Source organism: Sebastes umbrosus, chromosome 5, assembly GCF_015220745.1.
Source record: "Sebastes umbrosus isolate fSebUmb1 chromosome 5, fSebUmb1.pri, whole genome shotgun sequence".
NCBI lineage: Eukaryota > Metazoa > Chordata > Actinopteri > Perciformes > Sebastidae > Sebastes > Sebastes umbrosus.
Genome location: NC_051273.1, coordinates 12,888,650 through 12,911,012, shown reverse-complemented (window position 1 = coordinate 12,911,012; position 22,363 = coordinate 12,888,650). Strand labels below are relative to the sequence as shown.

The window sequence follows — 22,363 nt, the reverse complement described above, 5'->3', positions numbered from 1 at the left end:
ATTGTGGATGCCAATCATCTATTGTTATCATAGAAAGGGTTCAGGTGTAGCATCATAGACGACTGAGCAGGCAGCAGGTTAAATTGTCTTCCAGTTCAGAGGCTGGATAAGGACGCAGCCTACAAAAGGTGTGTCCTGCAGTAGCCCTTAAATGCCAGACTGGACCTGCCCCTCCTCCTCAGACGAGATGGTCTATACTCACAGAGACCAAAACTGATGGCACATTTCGGTTGCTTCATCTAAACCAGGCGTTTGCCTTCAAACCACCAACAAAGTCACTCAGATTTCATGATACCACAGTTCACAGCATGAGTTGTAATCAGAGACACAGCAGGAGACAGACACACTGGTTAAGACATACCGGGAGTGTGTGAGACTTAGCTGGCGGTGGACTTGCTGTAGAAACTAAAACTGTATCTTGTTTCATAAAAAAATACACATTGACCAACAAAACAGGAAATTGACTTCAGTCTGTATTTACATCTCATGATCAATATATCACACCACTCATATGGAGTATCTGGAGAGAAGCAAACACACAACACACCTACACTATGGATGGAAGCAATGACTTGTTCAACTGTGGGTTATTTCTGCCTCTGCTGTAAAAGCACTGCAGCTTTGACAAGAGAGGTAAAAAAAAGAAAAATAGACAGAGTGAGAGACAAAAAAGTTCTAGACAGAAGGATCATTTCACTGAGATATGGATATTCAATAAAAAGTGCTGAAAGGCTATTAAATCCAATTATCTTAACCAAGCTGTGTCGAGAATGAAGTCCTTATCATTTATATGCCTGGAAATAGCCAAATGTCATTTTATATCAGCACTCCGCAATGTCAATGATGAAACAATTGATCCTGACGTTTTATCCAGGCCAACTATATTTAAACACTGCCCATGTTAAGATATAAATCCACCACACTTCTTGTACTCAAAAACATCCTTTTAAACGACAATATACTGCTCGAAACAGGTTTTATTTATGCTGCCGCTCACTCAGTGCTTTCCAAAGTTAATTACCTATGAGCTAAGTAAGCCTCTTCAAAAAAATCATTCAAAATGCGTTTCATGATTATTTGGGCTTTCCAATCATCCTCGAAAGCAGAAGATTCAACTTGTCATCTGCGTCCAAGGCTGAACAAAGTGGATGACATTAGCCGACAGTGAATGACAGCATATGGTTGGAGAGGGAACTCAATTAACACTTGACACAATAACTACAACTCTCTCCATCTCATCACCCATCTGTGGACAACAGATGAGTCGTTATCCATCATAACCATCAGATGAATAAATAAATAAGGAGGTTTTTCTTTTTCCTCAACCCACGGAGGTGCATTATTTGTTGGTTTTATGATTCGAATCTTGTGGGTGTTAAGTGCATTTGCATAACTTCCCCGACTGGAATAAGGAATCATGTGGCCTATGAGTGTAATTATAACAATAACATCATAAAAAAAAAACACAGCTGCCTGCCAGCTGCAACGTTTCCATTTAGCAACGGTGATGTGTTGCGCATTATCCGGTTTAAAAAGCCATAACCAGCGTGTGTCTCTTCATTCTTAGCTTGTTAATGTGTTACTTGGTGATAAAGATCGGACAGAGGATGATAGGAATATAGCTGGACTGGCTTCACTATGCAAAGTACTAGTTAAGACTGCACATTTCACCTAAGGGTGGACAAAACCATGTGGAGAGGCTTCATTCTTTGGCGAGCACTAGTGTACTCAGTACATTTCATGGAAATCTGCCCTCTGGATTTTCATATTTCTTGCATACGAATGGAAACTCCAGCGCTAGAAGAAAGGTTATGGGGTCACTAAAATAACCAGAATAATCCTAAGGGGTTCATTACGTCTACCAAATCTGACCAGTGGGTTTCAAGACAAACAAAACTGAAAACAGCTTGAAAACTTTCTGCTGAGGAAGACTATGTGATATGACCAAAAGTTTCAGAACAGCTACTAAATAGACGTCGTGGTGATGCGATATCTTACACTGTTTGCACGATAGTTTGCTCTCAATTAAAGTGTTGGAAGGACTGATTTACCAACATACTCATATAAATATCAGGAGTAATTTTACAGTAATCGCACCAAAGATGGTGGAAGTCAGAACAAGGAAGGGGATCACTTGTACAGTGTGCAAAAATGTATTATTAAAATGTGTTATTTTCAACAGGAAATTGACTTCAGTCTGTATTTACATCTAAGCACTGACATCTATATATGATCACTATATCATTTCACTAAAACCCCAAATTGTTGACGTCATGGTGGCGCGAGAGGGAAAAGTCGGTGGATCACAGATAAACAATTCCATCTCTGAAAGTCTGACCCTTCCCTGATCCTTAGTTCTGACTCACCTAAAACTGCCTCTTCCAATCAGAAATACAAAATACAATCATTTTAGAGGGTTATACACAAACACAATCACACACGGTGACCGCTCAGCCGAGGTAACATTCAGTATTCTGATGAACACTCTGCTGGTCTCTGCTCCATCACTCTCACTTCAGCTCTACATAATAGAGGCCAGGTTATTCATTAGCCTCCTTTAATCTGTCAATCGGAGGAAGAAGGGGGGAAGAGTGAGAGAGTATGAGTCACAATGGGAGAGAGAGAGACACAAAGCCTGTCTCAGAGTTAGAACTGATAGGCCACTAAAGCCTTTTCATGCCACTGTAAGCTAAGTGCATCCATTCTTTCACTGCTGGTAGTTAAAAGGGGAATAAAGTCTGCTTAATCATCTACTTCATCTTACACTCGCAAACTTCCGCACGTTAAAACACTCACACAAAACCACAAAACGCTTTGGATGACATCTTTATCACACGTTTGATATGTGTACGCCGATTCTTTTTTCATTATGCCATGAGAGTTTCTTTCTCTTTTTGTTTCGTTGAATCCTCTACATCTTTCAACACTTTCTTTGTGTAGCCTTTTACACATTACTGTTCAAAAGTTTGGAATCTCCTTCCATAAAAGCTCGATTGGCTACAGACAGATGGCTGAGAGGCTGAGAGGACTACTCCATATTGTTGAGTGGTCTTTCACGCTTTTAGGTTGTAGAAAGTCCTCTTTACAATTACATGTTATTTTATATAAAGGGCTTGCAAACAAAAATTAAAAAATCATGTTTTGTACACTGTACAATGATTGAACCAGACTGACAAATGAAAGAGCAGAAAGAGACAAAGATCCCTCGGAGCAACAGTTCCAATAAGAATAGAAGAAATCACCAGTCTTTGGTGAAAGAAACTGGAAGCTTAGCATCAAAATGTGTGCAGATTTAAATGTGAACAGGTTCCTGTTTCCGTGTCAAGTGCACAATAATGCAGCCTGTAAAAAGCTGTAATGAACAGGCGTGTTGCTTTAGGGGCCGTTACGCCCTCAAATCCATTGTTCTCAATGTAGATGCGCGGAAGGCGCTCTCAAACTTGAGAGCAATGCCGTCGCGGCGTGCAAGCTCCTATTTTCGTAGCTGTCATGCCCCGAGTTAAAAATAGTTCAACTTTTGGAACTCTGCAGCGTGCGACGCATGTCATGTCATGAGGAACAACCAATCACAGCCGACAGATATCTTTTCTTTCTTTCCGTAAATACTAGTCTACGCTAAATATATGGAGAAGATAATCATTTTAGTGCAAGGCTACCCAGAGCTTTACAATTTGTCCTTTCCATCCTATAGTATTCTCCCCTGTCATGCAACACTGTGAGGACATCGACTAAATGCAAGTTTTAACGATTGAATTCTTCCTCTTTTGGGGCCAAACTATTTCAAATGTAAATAATACATTTGGTGTCTGACTTTTTTATTTATTTTTTTATCTCCATTAAAATGTCCATTATTTAAGGAAAGAAGAAACACATCAATATAACAGGTGATTCCAAACATTTGAACAGCAGTGTAGCCTATAGTTGTTTTTTTACTTGTTGTCTTGTCTAAGCTAAATTAACTTTAGTTTACTTTGTTAACTTTACTTTGCTGTACCAGTATTAGTGTTTTCATCGTGCAGGGTGCTCTGCCTGCTGTCAATCACCAGACATACACACAGAGAAAATGTCTCCACCAAGAGATACTCCCTTAAAAACATACTGTCTTATAAACTTTCTATTATCACTGTTAGCAACCATAGCAGCCACGATAAACGGTGTATTTTTAACAACTATGAAAAACTTGTAAATGCTTAGGAATATTATCCAGAAGTAGACAATATTAAATGAGATGTAATTGTAAAACATAATGGTGTTCTCCATTAAAAAAGAAAAATTCTTGCTCGTAGTCTCTCCATCCCCACTATGCTGTAAAAAACATTGCATTAACACGGGCGCGCACACGAACACACACACACACACACACACACACACACACACACACACACGCACACGCACACGCACACGCACACAGACACACACACACACACACACACACACACACACGCACGCAAGCGCACTGCTCGGAAGACAAAATGGAAAGTGACGCATACCAAAATTCTCTGGGGCAACTTTGGTTCTGGGGCCATTAAGCTGGAAACCAGTCTGTGTGTGTGTGTGTGTGTGTGTGTGTGTGTGAGTACGTGTGTGTGTGTACGCGTGCGTTCTCAATCATATGTCAATGTCGGCCTGTCTGTAAGAGATAATGAGGCAGTGTGTGCTTCACCCAGCTAACCCCTGGACTTAACCATCAAGTCCTGCGAATTGGCAGCTCCAGTGGAAAACTGGGAGCACATTTTCTAACTAACTTTGTCACATTGCTGGACTCTGTTTTGACTTTCTCTGTTCAGCAGCAACACATCCGCCCCAAATGAGTTCCCGACTTGTTCCTCAAACCTCAACGACGGTATAAGCCTATGATGCCAGGAGGAGTTACTGCTGCTCGAAAGCCGCATGTCTCTTTATTGGAGTTTGTTGGGATATGACTCAGACAGCGACATGATGTAAGAGAGGAGGAGGAATTGCTTTGAACAATACACGGCTAACAGCCTGTGACAACATTGGAAATGACATGCTTAGTGGCTGGCTTTTTCCATCTTCCCATTATAGAGAGGAATAGACAAAGTTTGATGAGTTGGTTAATGCAACTAATGCGAAAAAGAAAATATGAAAGTGTTTTTCTTCTCACACCTCCAGCACTTTTTTTCCATCATCATCAGCAGCATCAGCCAGTCTGGCAAAATATAATTTAGTTTAACAGTTCACACTGTAACTGATGTTGTCACTTTATTTTCTAATTATATAGTCTGACCTTTGTTATGTCAACAAAAAACTACCATTAGTGAAATGTACTAATTAAAAAACTTTCATGAACACAAGAGCAGTTTGGAAATCTGTGAGTTCCTCTCCGAAGTTTGTTTTTAATTCAAACTACAATTACAACCTCGCGGTTGTATGCCTTCGCCAAGCAGTTTACATCTGTCTATCTGTCCAAAATGTCATCACTTCATAATTTTATCCTATCAGACAATTGTGTGAAATTCTCTTAATTAGCATATGGATTCTTGAGTTATGGCCAAAAACATGTTTTGTGAGGTCACAGTGACCTTTCACCACCAAATTCTAATCAGTTCATCCTTGAGCCCAAGTGGATGTTTGTACCAAATTTTGAAGAAATTCAATCAAGCTGTTCCTGAGACATCACGAGAATGGGACGGACGTGAGGTCACAGTGACCTTTGAACTTTGACCACCAAAATTGAATCAGTTCATTCTTGAGTCCATGTGGACGTTTGTGCCAAATTTTAAGGAATTCCCTCCAGGTGTTCCTGAGGTATCGCGTTCCAGAGAATGAGATGGACAGACAACCCGTAAACATGATGCCTCCAGCCACGGCTGTTGCTGGCGCAGAGGCATAAAAATCCAAATGCGTGCTTGAATATGATAAATCACACTTCTGAGCTTTTAATCAGGGTAGATAAAAAATGAAGAATAATGCTATTCTTAGATTTCTATGACTATAACTCAGGGTGAGCTCTTGGTCTCCATTCAGGCTCTGCATTTATGTCACATTTCAGAGGTAATTCACGAACGCTTGCATGCCTGCCGTCTTTCTTACCTTCTTCTTGGACTTGAAGACGTTGCAGCGGAAGACGTTACTCTGTCCGTCTCTGGCGATGTAGCTGAAAATCTTCAGATCCTGCGAGTCATGAGACACGTAGAATATCCTGAAAGATAGAATAAAAATAGGTCAGAAATTAAAATAATGTGAATATGATGCAAAACAGATTGGGAGCCTGCCGGCAGCATTTCTAAATGCGTCTTAAGACGCAAAATAGGCACTCGGCCTGTTTCTCTGGGGTTTCAATGTGACTAAAATAAACACTATTTTAAGTTTGTTTTTAATCCGAAGGCATGAGACCAAACTCAGGCTCAAAAAAGGGGTAAAGAAAGTTGTGATTAGATTAGGGGGGGAGTGCTATTTAAATAAAATGATCTGGCAAGTATAAACAGACTTCCTCTAATAGTTCTATGGGATTTAAAGACAGGAAGTTCAGTGACACACATTGAAAGTAAACTTTAATTCAAAGTTTAAAAAAAAAGACTTCAAGTGACACCGGTGATGCATCCCAGTGTGAGGAGGAGACAGAGGAGGTAATACTATCACAACCAAAATATCCTGTATGAAAGCGGATGCAGGGGGAACTAAGTTTGAGACAATAACTGAGTTCTCCTGGCGGGGAGAGACTGTGAGCAGCCTCAGCGAGGAGAGATACAATATCCTGCAGAGCAGGTAAATAGGAAAGAAATCCGTTTGGGGGCAAAAAGGGAGAGCAAAAGAGATAATACACAATAACCTGCTGGAGAAAGAACATTGTAGGTGTTAAGCTCTGCACTGGATCTAATTTATGATGAGAAAAGAGCACTTCTGGAGAGATAAAGCATTGCAGATGACAACATGGTGACAAGACTGGAACCAAGAAGCTGGAAAATGTTGTGTTCAGTCTAAACGAGTCAGATACCACAAAAAAAAAAAGAAAGTGAACTTTCTTCAGTAATCTAAAGACCGGAATCTATATTCTATAAAACCTCAATGACTTTTACATCTGGTTATTCATATTTGTTAATACATTTTGAACTAAACCTGGCTCCATAATTGCTGTTCAACCTGCTCCATGCTGCACGCCTGCAATCCATCTACTCATCCACTCTGGAGTATATAAATGCCACTTCTTCATCCACTCGTAGTTGTTTCAGCCAAAGTGGATCACTGGCAGCCTACCCGCTCACATCCAGCCACCAGCTCCCTTCTTCCATCTCTGCCTCCGCTAGCCGGACTTTCATCCACCTTCATCCCCTTTGGAACCCAGTCAATAGAGCACTACAGAAATAAGTCCTACACCCCGGAAATGAGTTAGCATTTCTGCACTTCCGGTTCCCTCGTCTCGAAGTCAAAGGTTTCTTTGAATTTGTTTTAGTTAGATGCCTAACATAAGGTCTGTGGTTAACACAAGCTTAAGAGATTTTAACATTTTCTTCTACAATATAAAATATTTCAGTAAATATTGTGAATTTTAAAGGTGGTTTCTAACAAGTGGCTAACTGAGACTACAACACATTATCACACCAACAGTGCCTTTACAGCCTCGTTGGGTATACTCGAGCTCATGCGACTGTCATGGAGTTCGTTTATAGCCTGATGATTGCATTCACTCTTCAAAAATCAAAGAAAGTGGTGTTCATTTGTGGAGATTACCATACAGAACAAAACATGCAAGTATCATAAACGTGTGCCACAGAGTTTATTTTCTGCAACAATCCAAAACCCAATGGAGAAATCCCATTGGCTTTTTGTCGAAGGGAACCATGGGGCGATGCTAACTTCCCGGTTGGCTTACAAAAATACGTCATCCCTGCACCACTCTATAAACCTTTTCCTATCCAGTCCATTCTCTGAGTCTCTTTCCTGCATTTTGGTCCAACCTGTTGATCGGTACACTTCCCAAACAAAAAGTGCTTTGAGTTGCCTCAACATAACCATAAAAAACATTTAACAATGCTACAAATACCAGGAGTGGATGTTGTTGGAAAGCTTTAAACATTCTGGACTGTGTTGGCATTGACATTTTGCGGATGTTCAACATAAATGTTTCATCGTTTAGTAGACTAAAAAAAGACAAAACTAATCTAGCATTACTATTGAAAATGTGTCATCTTAGATTATACAGTAAGACATTCCTCGCCCTGTAAATTGCCTCTTCTGATTTTTGTTATCATCAAGTCTTAATGACCCCCAGAATGATTCCAAAGGGGATTCTGAGTGTTTGTACGAATCTAATAAATAGTTGAAGTAACTATCTTACTTGCATACTGTTCTGCTTTAATTTGTCGCACTGCGAGATTTAACATTCAAGATGAGCTGATGATCACAATACTGAACACGTATATGCCTTGCCCTGTATAATGAAGTTATAATTATAAAACTAGACATCACAGAGTGACTTTGCAATGAGAGAAAATGATTGCACATAACACAAGCAAAAAGGCAGCTTCCCATTGAAAAACTTTCTAAAATCTTGATTGCAATGAGCTTAATCAGTATTCATCCATGTTTACTTGTTTTGGCTGTAACAAACTACCTCATTACTTTCTTTTTCAAGATTATTATTATGAAAGTATTTTCCATAACAAGTTACTGCAGACTATATCACCACTTTGGAAAGAGAGAAACAAAGAGTGATTGAATGATTGAAGAAGCAAAACGGAGGCTCTCCATTGCAAAACAAAATTCCTTTATCTTTATTATAATAAACTCAGAATACTCACAGAGAAAAATAGCCTCATCCATAGTCACATGTTTTGGTTGTCCCCAAAAAACTTTCATTAAAGCCCAATAATTACATCGTAATTTCTCAAGATTGATCAAAATAAAGTGTTGCAGTGTTGGGCTGGATTTGGACGGTTAATGAGTTGTTGGTGTTGCTTATTAGTTAAACTTGAAATATCAACTGATTGAAAGAAATACCACAAACCCCAGGCAGAATAGTTTCCTAATCAGGCAATTAGTGCCATATTAAGGGGCCTGGTGGTATATTTGGGCTAATTTATCAAAATAATAAATGTTCTCTGTCGAAATGTGTGTCTGGGTGTGTTTGCGTGCACGTTGGTTTTGTATGTATGTGCATTATGTGTGTGGATGTGTTGTTGGGCTCTCATCTATATACTCAGTGACATTTATGTGGTATTTGTTTTGGCCTTTTCTGTGGGAGCCAGACTGGCTGAGGTCTTGTGGTATGGATGGTGTCTTTGTCAACCCTGCTTAGCAGACTGTCAAAATACCAGACACAGCTATCTGTGGTGACTCATACACACACACACACACACACACACACACACACACACACACACACACACACACACACACACACACTGCTGCAAGAAAATATAAGGTCTAAGAAGTAAATCTGTTAATCTGATGGATTAAATCTGGTTGAATTTCCCAGAGATGTTTAAGTGATTGCATTAGCAGTGTTGGTCTTACTCACAATCACTTGAGATATTCACAATGTGTGTTAGAAAATGCCAGCTATCACTTTCAGAAAAAAAAATTATACATGTGAGATTTCAACAGTGCAGAAACAGATTTCTAACAATATAATGACAATGACAATTTATCCCGCTTGTTAAAGGAAAACTGCGATTTATTAGAACATGGATTTTTTATTTTCATAGGCCCGACCATTGATTCAATCAAGAATGATAGTGTTACACTCACCAAAGTGTGCACAATGCCAATAATTTACAAAGGGATCACAACTGTAATGGCGCTAATAATATAATAATAAAACTGTGGGCACACAACTATGGCTAGAAAAGGAGGTCTGTCTGTAAACTAATGATGTGATGGATGTTAACATGGATGGCAATCACTTTACTTTTTGGCTTAAAGGGCCAGTGTGTAACAATTAGGGGGCAGAAATGGAACATAATATATATATAAGTATGTTTTCTTTGGTGTATAATCACCTGAAAATAAGAATCATTGTGTTTTCGTTACCTTAGAATGAGACGTTTATATCTACATAGGGAGCGGGTCCTCTCCACGGAGTTCGCCATGTTTCTACAGTAGCCCAGAACGGTCAAACAAAACTGTTACCTTTTCCTGCTTGGGCAGGATTCGACAACGCTACTTGCTCCCGTCGCCGCCGCTCTCTCACTCTCGCTTCACCACTCACTTCCCACATACACACACACACACTCTCTACACACTGGCTCTGCTCCAAATGACCTACTCTTACAACAACTGGCTCTAGAGAGGGCCATTCGTGTTTTCACGTCGGCCACCGTAGCTCTCCAACATGCTTGGCACACGGGAGAGGGTTCAGTCGGTTGCAATCTCCTCACCTCACCGCTAGATACCACCAGATCCTACACACTGCACCTTTAATTGCTCTTCTCAAATAAGTTTGACTAAAGTGTTGGTTACAACCTTTCTAATTGTCTGACTGATTTTAAAGTGATGTTGCCGTTTTGCCAGATCTCAGGGATTACTTTGTAACAGATAGGCCCATATGACGAGTGAACTGTAGTTTTCCTTTAAGGGATGTTATAAAATGCATTTCATCCGTACAATGTTCCTAACATTTTGGTTAAAACGTGTCAGCAGTAATTTGTCAATATGTCTAGCTTCACAGTAAAGGCCTACCATTGCCCACACATTAAAATGCTTATTATTAAGAACATGCAGGTGTAAGTTAGCATCAACCGTTACTTTTACCCATCCCCATTTGCAACACATTCTCACTCCCAACTCATCAAATACCGACGCTTGGTCAGTGGCCCTAACTAATGAGTGGCCCAGGACATGGGAGTTGGTTAGCTGCAGCTTAATGAGGGTAGTAGAAACATTTCTGTAGGCCTACGTGTCTATGTCAACAAACACAGAGGGCTAACAGGGACGCTATTATCAATCCGTGTCATCTACTGGAAGAAAACGGACCGCTCCCATCCGGCTGCACTTTGCAGAAACCTTTAAGTTGTCTCTACTTTCAACTCTTCCTCTCCTCTCATCCCCCCCGCCAACCCTCACTCACTGTGATGAAAATCAATGTTCTTTCTTTGAAATCTAAAGCAGGGGAAAGGGTCTTATGTTCTGCCAATTGTTGCCTACAGAGAATCTTATTCAAAACATGTAGGCTATGATAAAAAAGAAACACTACATGGTGCCAGACGAGTGAAGCTCAGCCAAGAGTGAGTAAAAGTGAGCTTAGCTGACTGGCTTAGCGGACAAATCCCCAAGCAGCGCGGAGATGACGGCTCAGATACATCTCTATCAACTGTCTGTAACGGGAGCGGCTGCCAAATATCCAGGTGAAGACGCGTCGGATAGATCAGATCTCAGAATTAGAGAGGCGGGCTCGACATGAAAGCCGCCAAAGATGGTTAAGGGCCAAATAAATCAGACTACAAATACTGCCAACGGAAACACTTCTTATCTCGTGTTTCAAAGGGGGGGTTGTTTTCCCTGTTTAAAGTTACAATCCACAACGTTTCCACATGAATGAATGTCACTTTTCTACTCTCTGTCACTGAGTCAACACGGCAGTGATGCTACTTAGTGGTGGGTCTACGACAATAGAAACAATACAATTGAACAAAGGAAATGTGTTCATCCCTCAAAGCCATCTGAAATTGCTGTTGGCAGGAATTAAGCAGTCGGCAATGACACAGCAGGTACGCTGAGCCCAGCACAGATATTACAGATAACCCTTCATAGTAATAATAATAATAGCTCTAACCAAGGAGTCAAACATGAGGCATAACTTTTCCGCCGCATAAAAACTATCTACACACTCTGGAGTGCTGGTGATCAATATTAATCCATTTTAATTTGAGATCATCTTGATAATCAGAGACATGTGGAGGTCAAATCTAAAAATAGGATAAGAATTAAATGAAAATCTAACTGTGAATGATTTCACATCAGTGCCTCTCAGGATCAAAAATGTGTCCCTCTCTTAACTCCTCATTCTGCAGCAACATTTAACAGCCATGCAGGGGAAAAGGTGCAGAGAGAAGTTTCACCAACAGCAGTTCAGTTAATAGACCAGATAACCACCTGTTAAGGTACTGATGCCATCCTATTCCTCAATCATGTTGTCACATAGTGGAGACATCAAAGGCAAAAATGAATACAGTGAGATTATATGTAGCTTTTAATAACCCAGTCCAGTTCATAACTAACAAGCTAACAAGGACACTGATGTCAGGTACGCTGCATTTTGGGGCATATTAGCAACCTGCTGGGGACAGTTTACACTCTACAGTAAACAGCTAACACCTTATAGGGGGATTCCAGTATTTCTAAGACTCACACACTATTAGTATTTAATATTGATTATAAAAAATATTGTGAATAAATAATACATAACTGTGTGGAAAAGGTTTTGAAATTAAAGGTAAATGCTTTAGATATTCATGGTGGAAAAATATGGGAAATAATATCGCTTACCGACAATATAAACAGTTAAAGATGAAGTAGGCGAGACTGGAGCAAATATAATTAAAAAAAGTTATTTTTATAAAACGGTCGCTATATCCTGACAGTAGTACATGAAACAGGCAACCTGAAAAAAAAATCATGTGCCTCTGTGTCCTCCGGTTCTCCTAACGGCATCTGCATATTTCACAGACCGGAGGAAAAGAACCAGTCAGAGCTGATCTGCTGTCCAGCTGCCGATTCTGATATTAGGGAGTAAAATAATCTATATATCGGCCAATATATACTGTATATAACCATTAGTGAGCTGGCCGTTACATTTGTTGACACCAGCTGTATTTTGCGAGAGAGTTAAAGGACTTTTCCCGTGTTGAATGAGGTAGGTATGACATTGCTGAGAACTTCGTCTTGGCTTTTAACGCTGCTGGCCACAGTGTAATACAGAGCGCAATCTATTGGGAAATTGCGTGATAACGATATTTATGAGCTACCTAAACATTGTTATACATTATGTTAATTTAAAATGAGTGTTTATATCGGCACAAATCGGACAACATTTTCGACGGTAACCCATATATCTGCTACAGGCCAACATCGCCCGATAAAATCGTCTCAACGATAAATCCGTCGGGCTCCAGTCAATGATAATGTGAAGTATTAAAATAATAGTATTATAGATTTGATCTTTCTGGGGTTTTCTTGGGTAGCTGGACTTGAACTCATGACCTCACTATTTCTAAAATCTTGGCTGCTGCTCTGTTGGCAGTCATGCAAAGAGAAAGCGCACTACAAAAATGGTTTATATGCTTTCTTACAGTAAATCAAGTTTAAAATGTTCTTGATGTATTTTTTATCTACAGTGGTTATTTACAATCATTTAGTTTACAGTTAAATGTAATGTTCAAAATGTATCCTTATCTTATACCCTGACTGTTATTGTCATCTGTAATAGTAAAGTTTATTGTTCGGTGATAAAATATCTTGGCTCACAACACATCTGTCACTACTCTTTACCAACCAAATTCTAGGGATCACTGCCAAAATGTCATGACTGGCTATATTTTTAAGTCTACCTCAAACAGGATGTCAGCTCTCACAGAAAGACTTGTTTAGTTTCGATTTAGAATTAAAGAAGTGACATGATTTGTTTTAATAATTTTATCTCGCAAGATTGATTTCAAGGGTCAAGGTCCATCCCTTGGCTGTTATCACCTCATGCCTAACTCAACTGTGACGTGTCATATTTAACTATAGGAGGTTACCACATGCACAATGTTGAAAAGTTCTTCTTTTTATTGAGAGATACTTTCAATCAGATTCCTTAAAAGAAAAAGAAAATCAGCTTGAAAGCCTTACAAAGAAGCCGTTCTGCCATCAAGACTGGAAAAATGGTGCTTGGATTGAGTTTATTGTTAGTGACAGGAGATCATGTGGGGAAGACTGCAGAGTGCATGAGGCAGTGACAGAAACAGAAAAAAAGACTGTGTTTGAAAGCCCAGAGAGTGTGAATGAAATGTGTGAGAGATGGACACTCAAAGTAAATGGGAGGCAGAAAGTTGAGTGTGTGTGAAGGATTACAAGTAGAATATCTAGATGGAGAGACAGAGAGAGAAAAGCGGCGAGACAGCGGAGCGAAACAGATGATTCATGACTCATCCGGTGAGTTAAAGTTCAGCGACGCATTAAGAGTTTGAGAAAAAACACTCCCGTCCCTTCATTTAACCTGCTGCAGTCTCAAAATATAACCAGAGAAAACTGTCAGCCGCACGGGTTTTCATGTGCACAAATAAACATACATGAAACGCAGCTATTCGTCCTGGCATTCATTAACTTTTGAGAGGCAACAATATCAATGAACACACACACGCTCACTCACTCACGCACATAAGCCCTTCTTGTTAACAGGCTATTGTGTATAAGGGCTGTGATGTGATGTTTGAGTAATGAAGTGGGCTTGTTTTAGAAGGCCTATGCCATTTTTCCTATGATAAATTGCTGCCTGTGAAACACCAACTGCTATAAATCAAAGGCTAAGAGGCAATGCACCACACACAGCATCGACAATCGCACACTAACAGGGAATCAATACAATAACGCACCTGTGCCAAATTAGGCTGTACTGTAGATGTGTGTGTGTGAGAGTGTGTGTGTGAGAGTGTGTGTTTGAGAGTGTGTGTGTTTGTGTGCCTACTTTTAGCAAGAGCATCATGTTCGGGAAGAAAAGCCAAATGCATCTGCATTAATATCTTCCAGTATTGAACATCCTGTTATTGGATATCTAAAAAAGCTCCAGTATTATATGAAACATACATGGAATAACGTGCACCATTTTCAGCCTCTTTCTGCCTACAAGTGAATTATGTTGTACACCCCACATGAGTCATTAATAAATTCCATATTAATCCCTGCAAATGTGGTCAAACTATGGACAACTGTGCTAAAGACTTAATTATGTCTCCTCCATTGGAACAGTAGAAGCTGAAAGAAAAGGTGGATTTTCACATGTCAGTTATATTTATGGTGTGTTAAAACTCTAATAGTCAATTAGACGGACCTAATAATGCTAATTAATGCCTAGGTTTGAGTGACAGGTTTAGTGTCAATCAGCTGCACAATGTGGAAGTTACAGCCTCAACCAGACGGAGTAATTACAGCATTCTCTGTCCATTAGGTTAATTGGTGGAAGTGTTACAATATGAGTATACAGAGCCAGGATGTGCTCTCTCTGCAACGTTAGATTAAATTCTATTTGTTTTCTATTTTTTTTAGGGCAGTGCATAAAGGTCAAAGTTTTTTGTTAGAACCTGAGACCGACACAATTGCCTTCTGTGTTAGGTTTGGAACAAGCTATGCACGTAATCAAGCTAGAGCTGCAACGAGTCTAATTCTTACATGTGAATATTTTCTTGTTTCTTTACTCCTCTATGACAGTAAACTGAAAATCTTCTGAGTTGTGGACAAAACAAGACATTTGAGGATGTCATCTTGGACTTTGGGAAACACTGATCAACATTTTTGGACATTTTATAGACCAAACAACTAATCGATTAATCAATCATCAGATTAATCAACAATGAAAATGATCGTTAGTTGCAGCCCTAGATCGGGCCGTCTTTTACTACTACCTTTCTACTCTTGGATTCTCATGTATGGTTGATCCCTCTGTAATGTTGTCTGTGTTGCCCTCATCTCTCCGTTCACCATCTCAACCAAATTGAGCTTTGTTTCCTCTCGTCTCTTTCCATGTTCCACATGGATTGCCACAGAAAATTGGCAAGGCAAACACTTTGTGATGATGTCCTTGTTGTTGTTGCGGGATTTTGGAGGTCGCTATGTGACATAACTAATATTCTGCCTATTGCCCAGTGTGTTGTCTGTGTATTTATTCAGTTGTTCAGTATGTGGCCGTCTCTGTCTAACCTTGCACGGCAGCTGGATTCCTTCTCTGTCGCAAGATGTTTTCGCCTTCAGTTAGTTTTTGCTTTCGTCACGACAGATGGTTCATCCAATCACCTGCCAAGGATTTTTTGAAAGTGTCTGCCCTTTTCCAAACTGTTTCCAATGTCGGTTTCTCAGATGGTTCTGTGAAACAAACCATCTGACAGGGTCAGGTTAGTCTCTATCTGCCAAGACTTCAAAATTGGATGTGCGGTGGAGAAAAAGTCAATCGATCTAGATCCTGTAGGTTAAACTAGTGTTCTGATCTGTCCGCAGCTCATATGACAAAAATGACCTAAGGCACAATTATGCAAAGCAATATCTGACCTTTGACCTGAAGCCAACACATCTCAAGGATCGGGTTGAACAATGAATTGTGTAATATGATGTTTATTTTTGGGATCTTAAAGACATTATCCGTCTTGTCCGTTTTAATTTTGTGGATAAACTCAGCGTGACAGTCTTTTAGATTCAGTGTTTTTCACAGTTTGAATGGCTTTTACATTTTGACGGCAAGAACAAGGCAGCCTGTCAGTAAGACGTCAACGTGATTACTGAGCTTGAAGTGTGTCTTCGCCTTTGACGGTTGTGTTAGAAAACATTTTCATTTGCCGCTGCTCCTCAGTTCAGTGTGTCTTGGCTCGTGACTGCAACTGTCTTCATCTGTAGACTTAAAGTGGAGTATCACTTTAAACAAAAGAAGATTTAAAGAGGTTCTATAAAGCATTTTGACCGTGTCGCACTAAAACCATGCACTCAACAGTTCAGCAGAAGGAGAAACACTGTGCGGCTTTACAATAACAAGCCTCGTTCTCATGCCTGCATATTTTATGGCATGCAGACAAGTTTCTGCGATAGCCCCGACTGAAAATCTTTTCCAGAACAGATTTGGCAACGCCGAGGCAAACCAGACTCAATTACACCGCATACTGATCAGGCATTATGTTGATTAAAAGGGACTATAAAAAGGCAGGGTGAAAAGGTAGAGGTTCAATATGAGAAAAGCTGTTCTGTCAGCTCAACCTCTACGTGCCCACATTAAGAAAAGCCCAGAAATAATATAACATGGCCTTGGCAACTCTGAGAGTAACACAACAAAACAGGCTTAATCATCTAGCAGACAGGCAATTTCCTCCTGCACTTGTTAAATTCAAGGTGAGAAGTTAGAAGCTCGTCTCATTTCTACTCTGTGATGCATTATTTACAACAAAAAAAAGGTGAGCGCCTAAGTTTGTGCTTCTATATGAACATCTTTAGGGGTCTTTTATGATAAGTAAATCAATCACATGCCCTGCAATAAACTGAGCTCAGCTGAGACAAACAGAATAAAGCTCCTCACTTTCTCTCACATAAATGCAAACCTCAAAACAAATCAAGACAGGTTAAATATTTATGTGGTATTTTGCCTCGGGGGTGTGGATCTCTGGGAGAGTTTGTTTTTGGTCACATGTACACGTTGGTGTGTATGAGCATGTGTGGATATGTGCAACAGAGTCTGGGCTTTGAAGCTGCAGGATCCTGACAAGAAAATGTTGCACACAAATGCAACAAAAATATAAATATTGTTTCGGGATGCACCAATCCGACCTTTACGCTCATGATACTGAATCTGATACCTTTACTCAGGCTATCTGGCAATACAGATCCCCGATCCAATACAAGTGCTCTCTTTTCCCTACATTTAAAAGTACAGTAGATACCTCACAGTGTGGAACTCATCAGGTCATTTTTATGGAAAAATAACACTAGTCCTGGGATTTCTATGGCACTAAAAACTAAATCTGCAGCCCACCTGTATTTGATGTGCATCAGTTACGTCTGACCAATACCCGATCCGCTGACTTCCTCAACGGTTTGTATCTGTGCATTCCTAATCATGGTAAAGATGAGAGCCAAAAAAATGAGTAACCAAATTAATATCTGAAATAAAAACTCTTACTTCACAGTGACTTCCCACACTGCTTTGAAGTAAAGTTAACAGCAAATTCTCCCAAAACTTAAAGGGATAGTCTGGGTGTTTTTTTAAGTGGGGTTGTATGAGGTACTGATCCATAGGCAGTGTATTACCTACAGTAGATGACGGTGTTCACGCCCCCAGTTTAGAGAAACAGACAGTAGTACCGACACCACAGCAAAGCAATACAGGTGTGCAAAGGGATGGCAGAAAAATAGATTTTAACCACCTTAAAGAAAGGCCCAGGTAAAAATATCAATATCTGTTTAAGTGTACGCTATTTAGAATGTTTTCACTGCTTTGTCATGCCGACAGACAGCCCTTTCCTTCTCATTTCCGACGGGGAACTGAACTGAAAGTTAAACTTATCAATGCTCTCTCCAAAGCCAGTAGACTCAGACGACAAAAACAAAATAGATACGTTTCACGTTCAGTTCAGTTCGCCGTAGGGATGCACCGATCCAACTTTTTCATTCCCGATACCGATAGCGATATCTGGGCTTTGGGTATCGGCCGATACCGAGTAAAAAAGTAAAAATTCCAGAATATAATGTATATCGTATATACATATAGAATTGAATTGATATTGTCACAGATACCCGATCCAGCTGTTTGAGTCAGTATCTGCCCGATATCCGATCTGGTATCGGTGCATCCCTAGTTCGCTGTTGGAAACGATTCTAAATATAGCCTACACTTAAAAGAATATAATTTTTTTAGGTGGCTAAAATAAGTTGTTCTGCCATCCCCATCCACAGCACTGTATTGCTTTGCTCGGGTGCCGGTGCTCTGGTCTGTTTCTCGATGCTGCAGGCACCTCGACCGTCATCTACTGAAAGTAATATACCTACTATGGATAAGTACCTCATACAACCACACTTCAAAACTCCATGAACTTTAAAAAGGTTGATACATTTCTAAACAGGCACCTAAGACTTTTTGGGGCTTTGAGGCCACCATAGTGTATTCATTGATGATCTTTTTACGCCCTGAATTAAATATCTCAGGCAGTACGTTCTTGCAAGCTGTGAGGTATTGGGGACGCTACTCAGCCGACAGGAACTTTTATACTGTGTACAATTTACTGCAGATTTTGTTCAAAATTCAGCTGTGAAATTAAAATCTCTTAAGGGACCGTCATTCCATAGCTTGCTTGTTCAGCTTGTTGTCCTTCTTTAGTTTTATTCTATTTATACTCCCGTCCTCCCCGTAGAGGCCATTTGTTGTCCTTGTTGGTAAAAACCACACAATCACTTCTTTTCAATAGAAGAAGAACATGAGGAGAGAGAACAGCTCCTGAGTTCATGCATACTGTATGACGGACATGCATACAATCTGCAGCATTGAAATAAGAACGCAACGCATTTTGCATGAAAAGCATCTTCATCAAGGTGACTGAATGGATTGAATGTATGATGGTATTTTTAACAGCGGATGAAGCAGCCTGCTGGTCTCTTCTTCTTCTTCTGAATCTCCAGAGAACTACAGAAAGAGGAGACGGATGAGAGGGAGAAAGAAAGCTAAACTAATAAAACATAATTTGAACTGCCGGTGATGAAACTGAAAAGAAAAAGAACCAAGTGAAGGAAAAGAGACAGAAAGCTCACACACAGCTCATACATATGAGATTACAGAAAGAGGGAGAGATGGAGAGAGCGCTCTAATTCTGACTTTTTCCACCACATAGTATGCAGGACTAAGATCTCATGTGTTATGATCAGTGCAAACAGAAAAAAAAAACATCTTTGTATATTTACTACACAGCAAACAGAACATAGTACAACCTTGGATACAGAGGCGTACAACCATCATGACTATTTGTATTTGAATGTGGATTTGATCTTTTTTAATAACCTGCCAAGACAAAAAGCAACTCTGAGACATCTGTCATCCTTCTGGTACAATGACAACTTGGCTGAGTCAGTCAAGGATGAGACAGAACAATGAAAAGAGTGGATATGACTGGTATTTATGCCATAATAAATTCAAAACTCAGACGCATCAAAAGTCAGAAAGACGGCAGGATTCTTTTTAGAAAGTCCTCATCAGCTTTTAGTGGCACTACAAAGTGAATAAATCTAGAAGCTCTCCTTCGTAGTGAATTCAAACTGCTGCAGAGTGAAGTTTTCTCATTAACTTTGCCCTCTTATCCTCCCTTCTTCACTACACCTTCTTACCAAACTAGCAACACTCCTCCATGTCCTTTTCTATACCTCTTCTACCCACACATATCTCCCTCTCTCTGCTAAGTGTTACTTTCCACTCCTCCCGTCCTCCCACTCTTTTTTAAATCAGTGTTATTCTCAAACATGCGTTGCACGGGGGATGCCAGAGGCCACACTCTCAGCACACTCACCTTCCTTCAGGCACAAAACGACCCCAAATTTTCTCTTTGCTTTGTGCCTGGTAAGCTAGACTTGTTTCGCCTACGGCCAGTAGTGAAGCTATAGGGGTATATGAGCAACATTCCCGAGAAGACAGGTAAAGGCACTATTACTTTTAATACAAGAAAAATAATACCTGTCTAAATACAATTTGTGGTTGCAATAAATCACAAAAGTAAAGTGCTTCTGGGACTTTTTTACACTTTTGACTTGAGAATGGAAGTACAATATGTGTGACAAAATAAGCTCAACTAAGTGGTGTATTTAGTATTTTTTTTTCTAAGCTTCCAGCCTTATCAAGTTATGTAAAATATGTAAAACTAATGCATTGCATCTGTAATCTAATGATACATTACAGTTGTAATACATTGTCTCATTTAATATGATCTAATGCAGTGTCCGTTTGGAACGCGTACCCGTTCGGGCTGGGAACGGGCCGATTGCTTGGCCCCCGGAAGAGCTGCTTGCAGCGTTCTCAAGAGTCGCTTAATGCTCGTTGACTCCAGGGAAGGGAAGAAGAGTTTGGTTGTCAAGTTAGTATATCCAGCATCCAGCAGCAAAAGTGAACTGCAGTCAATGGCAGGCTTCGCTGCGGATGGCTTGCTCGACTCAGTCCACAACCCAACCCCCGCTGCTGCACAGAGCACTATCGCTTGTTTATTCAAGTTTATTAACATTGAACGTGTCTTGTTTGCACCAACTTTGACACTGCACATCCTTGGGACCCCAGCAACGCACCTGCCATGTGAGAAGAAGATCGGATGGACGGTTCTCAGATATCTGAAGGACACACTCACACACAGACCGACAGAGATTCCATGATTTATAGGTAGATGATGCTGCTACAGCACCAATTATTGGCCAAATGGCACCAAATTGCCTTGGCGATTCAAACACCATATCTACACATGTCCACCAAATGTGGGTGCAATGGCACAATGCATTCAGGTGATATGACAACTTTTGTAATATAAGCCCTGCCCACAGCATTTGTGCAAATTTTGGGGGCCAGCTGTAACAAAACTGTATGGAAAATCAACAATCTGTCACTTTTCCAGGCTTGGTCCAGAGATGGTCTGTACCAAACTTGGTGACGACAGCTCAAAATCTGTAGGAGTAACGAAAAAACAGATTCGACACAATTACAAATTTTTGTTTCTGAGACTTATGGTTCAAATGTTGCAGGCCAGAACGTAAAGTTTTGTTGTTATAGAGCCACCATCTGGCCAAATTGCATAAACTTTGACACTGCACGCCCTTGGATCCCCTGCAATACACCCACCATTTGTGAAGTAGATCGTATGAGCGAATCACGAGTTATGCAAAGGACACACCCACATACACACAGAAAGAGATTCCTTGCTTAAAATTTAGATGAACTTCAGGGAATAGCATGTTAAACGTGTCAAATTAAATCTCAGATTAAATTAAACCTCTATTCCACAGTGTCCATCTGTGAATAAATATGAATGAGAGTGTGTTGCTCTTAAGGTTGTCATGACTGTTTATGAAAACAAATCATTCAGCTGAGTGGGAGGGCAAATCATTTACAACCATAGTCAGGTCTTTAGGAGCTAAGGCAGCACACTCGCCTTATGTAAGCATACAGCGCAGATGTGTGAAAACACACGTACACACAGCAGCCAGTGGTTTCACTGCAAGCCACCAAGGAAATAGTAGTTTCGTAGTGTGAAAATGTTTGAGTGCACATATATAGTGTGGGCGTGCACGGTCACAAACTGCTTCATCCAACAGGCCAACAAAGAATCACCATAACACTGTGCAACGATACTCCAAGGCATAATTAAGGCGGGTGAAACTGGACGAAAGAAATCAATAATGAAGCGCAAATATTGGAGCAGGAAATGGAAAACCTTCTGGTGCCTGGGAGCATAAAAAAAATACCAATTCCTTTTTAAAATTTATATTTTTTTCCGTATTTTTCAAATGAAAAATTGGTAAGAAATGGAAACAGTGAGCCTCAAGTTTTAAATGTAAAACAGCTGTAAAACAGCTGTATCTACAGTATAGGGTGGAGAATAACTGTTTAACAATGAGGACAAACAGAAAGAGGCAGCACCAGCAAACCCTTGCTCCCAAAGACAAATCACCTTTTCTTGTGTTTTAGCGTCATAACCAACCACCGCACCCA

General features: G+C 40.1%; 1 protein-coding gene across 3 annotated transcripts in view; it reads right to left on the bottom strand.

Annotated features, from left to right (window-relative positions):
• The window catches only part of LOC119488051 (carboxyl-terminal PDZ ligand of neuronal nitric oxide synthase protein-like), a 202,695-nt gene that overhangs the window by 85,541 nt on the left and 94,791 nt on the right, over positions 1–22,363 (bottom strand). For all 3 annotated transcript variants that reach the window (XM_037769218.1, XM_037769219.1, XM_037769220.1), the window contains one exon: positions 6,055–6,163. In XM_037769218.1, coding sequence (XP_037625146.1) covers positions 6,055–6,163 — 109 coding nt within the window. The remainder of the gene's footprint in view (positions 1–6,054; positions 6,164–22,363) is intronic.